At 35.0% G+C, this 8,477-nt stretch overlaps 1 protein-coding gene across 1 annotated transcript in view; it reads left to right on the top strand.

Moving 5' to 3' along the window:
- Nucleotides 1-8,477, top strand: part of Ovch1 (ovochymase 1) — a 57,358-nt gene that overhangs the window by 18,464 nt on the left and 30,417 nt on the right. Inside the window, 6 exon segments of the mRNA XM_048802493.1 lie at nucleotides 2,306-2,439; nucleotides 3,655-3,792; nucleotides 3,893-4,023; nucleotides 4,748-4,841; nucleotides 6,253-6,381; nucleotides 7,817-7,891. Coding sequence (XP_048658450.1) covers nucleotides 2,306-2,439; nucleotides 3,655-3,792; nucleotides 3,893-4,023; nucleotides 4,748-4,841; nucleotides 6,253-6,381; nucleotides 7,817-7,891 — 701 coding nt within the window.

Below are 8,477 nucleotides of genomic sequence, written 5' to 3'. Positions count from 1 at the left end.
TCGTGAAAGGTTTTAATTTCATCTTCCATCCTGAAGCTTAATTTTGCTGGATACACAATTCTTGGTTGGAACCCATTTTCTTTCAGCGTTTGAAATATGTTGTTCCAGGATCTTCTAGCTTTCAGAGTCTGTGTTGAAAGATCAGCTGTTATCCTGATTGGTTTACCCCTAAATGTAATCTGCTTCCTTTCTCTTGTAGCTTTTAAATTTCTCTCCTTATTCTGTATGTTGGGAATCTTCATTATAATGTGTCTAGGTGTGGATCTCTTATGAATTTGCACATTCAGCATCCTGCAGGCTTCTAGGATTTGGGATTCTGTCTCATTCTTCAAGTCTGGGAAGTTTTCTCGTATTATTTCATTGAATAGATTGCTCATTCCTTTGGTTTGGACCTCTATACCTTCCTGTATCCCAATGACTCTTTAAGTTTGGTCTCTTTATGTTATCCCGAATTTCTTGGATGTTCTGCTCATGGTTTCTTAACAGTCTCGCTGAGCTGTCTATGTTCTTTTCAAGTTGAAATACTTTGTCTTCATTGTCTGATGTTCTATCTTCTAAGTGTTCTACTCTGCTGGTAGTATTCTCATTTGAGTTTTTAAGTTGGTTAATTGCTTCCTGCATTTCTAGGATTTCTGTTTGTTTGTTTTTTATAACCTCTATCTTCCTATATAGTTGATCTTTTGCTTCTTGGATTTGTTTATGTAACTCATTGTCGAAGTGATCTTTCATTGTCTGATTTTGCTATCTAATGTCTTCCTTAAGACTCCAGATCATCTGAAGCATGTAAATCCTGAATTCTTTATCTGACATTCCATCTGCTGCAGCTATTACCTCTTCTAAAGTTGAGTTGACCTGCATTGCTTGTGGTCCTTTCTTTCCTTGTCTTTTCATAGTGCTCGTGTTTCTGCTTCGTGAAACTGTTGTGTTATTGAATTTTCCCCCTATATATTTATATTGCTCTTGTATAGTTGAAAAGTCTCCCTTTCAGGGGTGGGCGGCGGCTGTGCTCCTCCTCCAATTGGGGCGATGTGTCTACCATGCCGGCAGGCCGCTGGGCCTCCATCTAAGACATTTTGAGGCAGAAAATAATTTGAAAACAAGAGAAAGTACTGGTACTTTGAAGTCATGACACTTGAACTATAGCTCCCATTATATAAGAGATTCAATGAGTCTTTTAGTATCAATGCCAGTTTTCTCATTTGAAATAGGGAGAGTAATTTCTCTCCTGTGTTCTCAGAGGGGTATAATGAGTCTCAAAAAGGATGATAGATGCACAGTGCTTTTTCAATTGAAGTGCTTAGATAAGCGAGCTTTATAATATTTTAGGTAGCTTATTGCTTTTTAAATGGAAATTCTTAAAAAGTGATTTTAATACTATTTTAGGTTACCTATTTTTATATCTATATTCAGAATGATGGATTTGAATAGAAAGATTAATTTGAAGAGTTTCTGGTTAAGAGGGAGTTGTTTGGCAAAAAGAATTATTAGTGTCTGGCTTTTAGAAATTGGGCATAAAAGAACTCGATTGCTCCTACAGTCCTGAACATTTATTACCTAGAGAGCAGTGGGCTATTAACGTCTAAGGTTGTTGATGAAGACTGCCACACTTCAGAAAGAAGTTCATTCTGACATGTTAGATTCCAAATAATTTTGCATTCAGATGAATGTGACATATGGAAGAAGTTGAGATTTGTGGTTCAATGGGATTTTTTTCTTAAATAGTATAAATTCATGTGAGGAAAATAAAGGTGAAGTGTTATGTGATAGATTATGTAAGGCTACTTTGAAAATGTTTAGACATGTTTCTAAAGATGTTAGTGAAAGGTCACATCTGACCTGATTTGGGAGTTAGATGACATTACAACCCTGGGGACTGACTTAGTATGACCTGATTTGGCTGGTTAGAGGTAACATGTGCTGCACAGTTAATCCATAATTCATGAGAATTCATTGTCCATAGTTCAACTTCTAGGTAAATATTATGAATTTTAACTAGACTAATGATGACCTAGAAAAATATGAGAAGTTTTCTTCAGTTTATAGATGAAAATTCTAGCACTTTTTAACTAAATAAAAATTAAACATTGGTTTCTGGCCATTTTTCTAATTAGTACTCATGTATTTATTGGAGAAATGTTAGCAATTTGGTCATAAACATATTTCTGCCATATAAGGAATTTGTTGATTTTTGCATTCTAATATTCTGCTAAATTTTACTATTGGTAAAGTGTAAACTAATGCATGAAACTTAGATCTTATTTTCAAACTTGCATTAATTTTATTTTTTTTCCTGCTCTTACCCCAGTTTATGTGTCTGGAAAATAATGGTACCAGAAGATAAAATTATCCTGATAAAATTTACAAGTCTAGATATAGAAAATCGAGCTGGATGTGATCATGACTACATATCTTTACAATCAAGTGATGGAGCGATTATTAGTATGTTATTTATCATTTTAGAGTACTTTAAAAAAGAGAAATGCTATAGCTCATGTGAGATTTCTGCACCTGGGATAATTGTTTTATCTTACATACTGTGCCCTTCTAAAAGGGATGGGTGCAGGAGGTTGTAAGAATAGAAACAATAGCATATTATCTGATCATTTTCTTCATTGTTTTTCTAAATCAGACACCAAATATCACATTCCTTTTTCAAGTTTAATAACAGTATTGAATAAAATTGACATCACAATTGCCAGAAAACCTCCATTTCAAGGAAAGGTTAATATTTTCATTTTTAATCACAAAAGTGGGTATATGTTTAGTAAATTTGGTATATAAAGATGAGCAAAAAGGAAAACATGTAAACCATTCATAAACCTACCACTAAGAGATGGCGGTGCTGGGGAGCGAACCCAGGGCCTTATACATGCTGGGCAAATGCTCTACCACTGAACAACAGTCCTGGCTCTTACTGTTAACATTTTTGTGCATATCTGTTTACATACACACACTTTGAACTCTACTGTACAATTCTTTAATAATTTAAAGACACAATAGGTCATTTCAGCCACATAATTTTGTTAGATTCCTCTTACAAGCTATAGAAACATAATTGACCTCTACGTTAGTTGAAATGTGTTAAGCATTAAGGGTCTCCACAGCTGATACAGACCTTCATCTCTAGATCTCCATGAGATAAATGACAAAACAAATGTCTCTTCACAAATTTTGACATAGAAAAGATAGTTTTCTAGGGATTATAATATTTATTGACTAAATCATTTTATACTTAAGTCTACTATTTATCTAGCAATCATTCTTGCTTAAAGTCGGGTATGTACAGGATATCACATGCTGAACATATAGAGAATCAGTCTCAAGCTTATGGCTTGAGGTCACTGAAGGTATCCCACACAGCAGGAAAAGCTGCAGAATACAGAATGTGCTAAATTGATCCAGGGAAAGGTCCCTTGGTTTTCAGTGAGTGTCCAGAAAATTTTATAAGAGAACTGGACCTTGAATAAGGTCCTAAAGGGCGAATAGAATTTCACTTGAAACTGAGAGCCAGAAGATAGGTGAAATAGAATCATTGAAGCAGAGATTATGGCAAGATTAAAGAAGAACTCATGGGAGATATTACCAGAAAAAAAAAACATGTATAACTTTGCACTACATTTCAGTAATGTTATTTCAATTTCTTTTCCTCTCAAGGTAAGGTCTGTGGAGATATGTTGCCCTCACCCTTGCTGATGGAGACCAACCAGGCCATAGTTACATTTGTTTCTGATGCAGAAAACAGTGGCAGTGGCTTTGAACTTTGCTTTTCTGCTGTACAGAACTCAGGAACAGGTAAGGATTTCAGGTGTTCATTCTCTGCTGTCTCTAAATGGAGATGACAATAAGAAGTGCCTTTTGCCATTCAATGTGGATTCTCCCTACATCTGCATAGGTTCAGGTTGTGAGAGTGTGGCTGTATTGGTAGAGGAAGGGACAATTCAGTATGCCAACTATCCTCGCTTGTATCCCAATAATGTGTGGTATCATTGGTTTATTCATGCTCCAGAGAAACACATCATAAAAGTAAGCAATTGAGGAATTGCTACTTTATAGAAAACTTAGCTATTATGCTAGGTAGGCATAACTTACTTCATATGGATTGTTAAGATACCATTATGGCTAGAAGTTTCTTTTTGCCACTTTTTTTTTTACCCTAAAAGGATTCTGTATGTGAATTTAAAAATGCAGCAGTTTAAAAGTGTATACAATGCAAAATAAGGCTTTTTCATCAGACTCTTGTCCTACACATGGAGTAAAACATCGATGTTATTGCAGCATCTCTGGGGAGGTATTCTGAGCATAGGCATCTAAGTTACTTGGCAATGCTTTGTTCACTGAACAGTATCTCAAAGAACTTTTCAAATGAGCCTACAGAGTTCTTCTTAAAAACTACATAAAATATTGTGTGATGTTACCTGACTTATTAAATAAATCAGTTTCCTATTAGCAGAGGTTTGAGTTTCCAGTTGTTGTCCATAGCAGCAATGCTGCCATGAATATCCCTATGTCAATATCTTTGGACACATGCAGATATATGTAATTTGCAGAAATGAACTTGCTGGGTCAGGGGTTTGTGCATTTAAACCTGGTAGTCATTGCCAAATTGCCCTCCAAGGAAACTATAATTGTTTGCATCTATATCAGCCACATTTTGATAATAACAGAGATCCTTTTAATGTGCAAAGAGAAATTTCTTAAACTTTTTTCTTTTTGACCACTTCTCTGGTTGTGTTTATAATTTGTACAGTTGACATTTGAGGACTTTAAAGTTGAATTTAACCAAAACTGTATTTATGATTCCATTGTGATTTATGATGATCCTGAAGAAAAACACAAGTTAGGTAGTTAACATTCCATCCTCTAAATTCAATTTGAGAAGCATCAGACTCACCAGGGTGCCTCTGGCATTGACTGGCTTCCTTGGGTACCAAGAAACTGAGTGGGAGTATGGATTTCTTACACTTGAAGCTCCAGAACTCACATGCCAGAAAACTTTAGCTTTAAGACCTGTGAACCAGCAGCTGACTCACTAGTAAAGATTTTTAATAGAAACATACAAAATGTGGAAAATATTTCAGAATATTTGGAAGGTGAAAAGGAAGTACTCAGAGAAAAGGGAAAATGGTATCAGTGAATAAATTTCTGGTATGTGCAGAAGGTAAAAATTTTAAGTTTCCTTTTTTTTTTTGTATCAATTCCTTCTGTTGCGAATATTTTCATTTTTGTGTCCAAGAAAAGTAACTAAAAACTGTAATTTCCACTTGGGTCTTAATTTTCTTAGCAACTTCAACTTCAAATATACTTTAAGTTATAACTTTATTTACTTCATATGAAGAATTAACTTTCATCCTATTTGTCCCTCAGTCAGGTGGTAGTGAGTTAGAGTCCAGGAATATAAATGGGCTCAGAATATTTACTTGGACTTTAAGAGCAGGTGAGTTGGTAGCGCAATCCTATGCTCCAACAGAGCAGTACATGTGATGTGAGGGTTGGGTAAAGCAGATTTCTGGTGTTGCCTGCTCACATAAAGAATGACCATATCAGAAGATAATGCTAAGTGAAGTTAGCCAATCCCCAAAAAACAAATGCCAAATGTTTTCTCTGATGTAAGGAGGCTGACTCATAGTAGGGTAGGGAGGGGGAGCATGGGAGGAATAGATGAATTTTAGAATAGGGCAGAGGGGTGGGAGGGAAAGGGAGGGGACAGGGGATTAGCAAGGATGGTGGAATGTGATGGACATCATTATCCAAAGTACATGTATGGAGACATAAATTGGTGACAACATACTTTATATACAACCAGAGATATGAAAAATTGTGCTGTATACATGTAATAAGAATTGTAATACATTCCGCTGTCATTTTTTTTAAATCAATTTAGAAAAAAAAAAGAATGACCATGTCCTGTTGGAAAGAAGAAATATATTTGCTTGGGTGGTTTTATTGTTTATTCAGCTCCTATTGTTCACCAATTAATAACTGAGTTTTTTGTGTATATTAGAAATCAGATGTCTTCATCCCATATAGTTTTTTTTGAGATAAAATTTTTTTTTAGATAAAAATTATGATACGTTGTTACTTTGAAAACTAATTTTTAACTTTCTTTGTAAGTATGGGTATGCCTACAAGCCAAAGTTGGAGAAAACCAAAGTTGCTGACTTAAAAACATTAGTTGGATAATATTTTGCCTCCTGTGTTTGGATTTTTAAATTTTTTGTAACTATAATTCAAATTTCCCTAAAACTTTTACAACTAAACTTTGTAGAATCTTGAAATCCATTTCAATATTCAGTTTTGGTAATATGATGGTCGTGTTTTTCAAAAGTGATGGTGAAAATAATTTCCAAGGATTCAAGGCTAGAAACACCTTTTTACCTTCAGGCAAGTATAATCACCTGTGTAATAAGAACTATGCTTATAGGGAAGATAATTTAACTGTGTTTATCCAAATATAGGATGCTTGAATCATCTTGATAGAAGAATAAAAATGCAGAGTCCTGGGTCCACTCCTAGAGATTTAGATTCTATAGATCTGGGGTGGAGCCCAGAAATCTATGCCTTAGCAAGCATCTCCCATAATGCTCATGAAACTGCGTTCACTAGAACATTTCAAAAGATGCCAAGCACCATATGCGAAAAGCAGAGAATTCAGATTAGAAAATGGAATTCAGAAATGAGATTGGCTCTATTTTGAAATTTTAAAAGCTTCTGGAGGACTAATAGTTTTCTCAGTACTTTAGAAGATAAAGTTTACTTTACCTAGACAAAAAGGAATATCTTATGCAAAAATTATAATAAAGGAGAATTGATGACTTACAAGAAAACTACATTGTGAAGGAATTATAGAAAAGGCATTAAACTATAAGTACCATAGTGGTAAATATCTAGTGAAGATCTATTGATCACTTTCTTCATCCCAAGTATAGTCAATATTTCATACACATCACCCATTTATTCCTCCTTACAAACTTCAAAGATAATATGTACTGCTCTCCTTGCACAGACCAGAGAACTGAGGCTTAGAGAAGTTAAATGACTTTCCCAAAGAGCTATGAATAGGTGGAGCTGTTTTTCAAACCTCTGGAACCTCCCTGGTTCCAGAGTAATATGGAAAATTGAGAAGATGGATGAACTTACATGTAAGAAGAGTGGTGGGAAAATCATTGCAAGAAATTTTTATAATTGTATTGCTTGACTATACATGTTGTGGGGAGAGCATTTATGAAGAAGGAAAAGTCCAGCTTGAGTTTTCAGGGTTCTAGCTCGAGTGGCTATGGATGGTAGAACCATTAAATGATGCAGGGACATAAGAACAAGGCCCTATTGACTATTAAAATCAATTAGTTCCATTCATGACATGTAGATGTTTAGAATTTTGTAGGAAATTCTAATGGAGACATCTAGTTATTCTAGGTCAAGAATTCAGGGAAGAGATTTATAGTGAAGAGATAAATTCACAAATCATCTTTATATAGATGAGTAAAAAATAGGGTATGGACAGACAGTACCTTGTAGAATATCTTTTCAGGCTGAAAAAAAGATTTTGAAAAAAAGACTAAAATTAAGAGATGACTTTAAATATTTCAAGAGTAAATATCATGGAGTAAAGGAAGGAAAGAGTGCTTAAAAGAGCCAGATGCAGGGATATTGAGAGATAAGCAAGAAATCACATCTGTGCAACTTGGCATCTGGCATATAAATGGTAGGGTTAGTGAGGTCTACAGCAGAGTGGTTTTTGTGATTGATCAGGGTAACAAGGCAGGTCAATTAGTGAAGCTACTCAAAATACTTTCAATTAAAATTTTTTTCTCTATAGACTCCTTAAACAAAAATGGACTGACAATACTTCTCAAAACCAATACTATATTTACTGGAAAAGCTATTCCATATGGTGAGTTGGCCATACTACTATCTGTTTAATCTACTTCTTTGTTAACTAAATGTCTATTTTGGAATCTTCATCTTTCATTTGATATGCCACAATGAAAAAAAATTCAAGTTTTATGTTTAAGTCCTTGAAACTTGTAGAATCCTGTTTGAGTTTACATATAGACTCAGAGGGAAAACAAAATAAGGTTTATATAGGGAGAAAGAGGTACAGAGAACAATTCATGGTCCTCATCTACTCCTATACAAACTTATTATTTAAAATGATTTCCTGAGCCATGTGCAGGGTGCATGCCTATAATTCCAGTGGCTGGGGAGGCTGAGGCAGGAGGATAACAAGTTCAAAGTGAGCCTCAGCTAAAAAAAACTTACTGAGGCCCTAAGCAACTTAGTGAGACGGTGCCTGGCAGAGCAAGCACTGAATAGTTAGGTTTTAAATGAACGAATAAATACTTTCATGTCTAAAATCCTGACTGCCTGGCACAGTTGGCTAAGCAGGCTTTTAAATTCGGACTCCTGAGAGATAGGTCTTGGGAGTAAGTACTTTATAAATCTCATCTGGCATTTGGGAATTACTGCTGTTAGCTATA

This window comes from Marmota marmota, unplaced genomic scaffold (genome assembly GCF_001458135.2).
Source record: "Marmota marmota marmota unplaced genomic scaffold, marMar, whole genome shotgun sequence".
In the NCBI taxonomy this organism is placed as follows: domain Eukaryota; kingdom Metazoa; phylum Chordata; class Mammalia; order Rodentia; family Sciuridae; genus Marmota; species Marmota marmota.
Note: the sequence above shows the minus strand (reverse complement) of the source record. Positions and strands in the feature narration are given on the sequence as shown.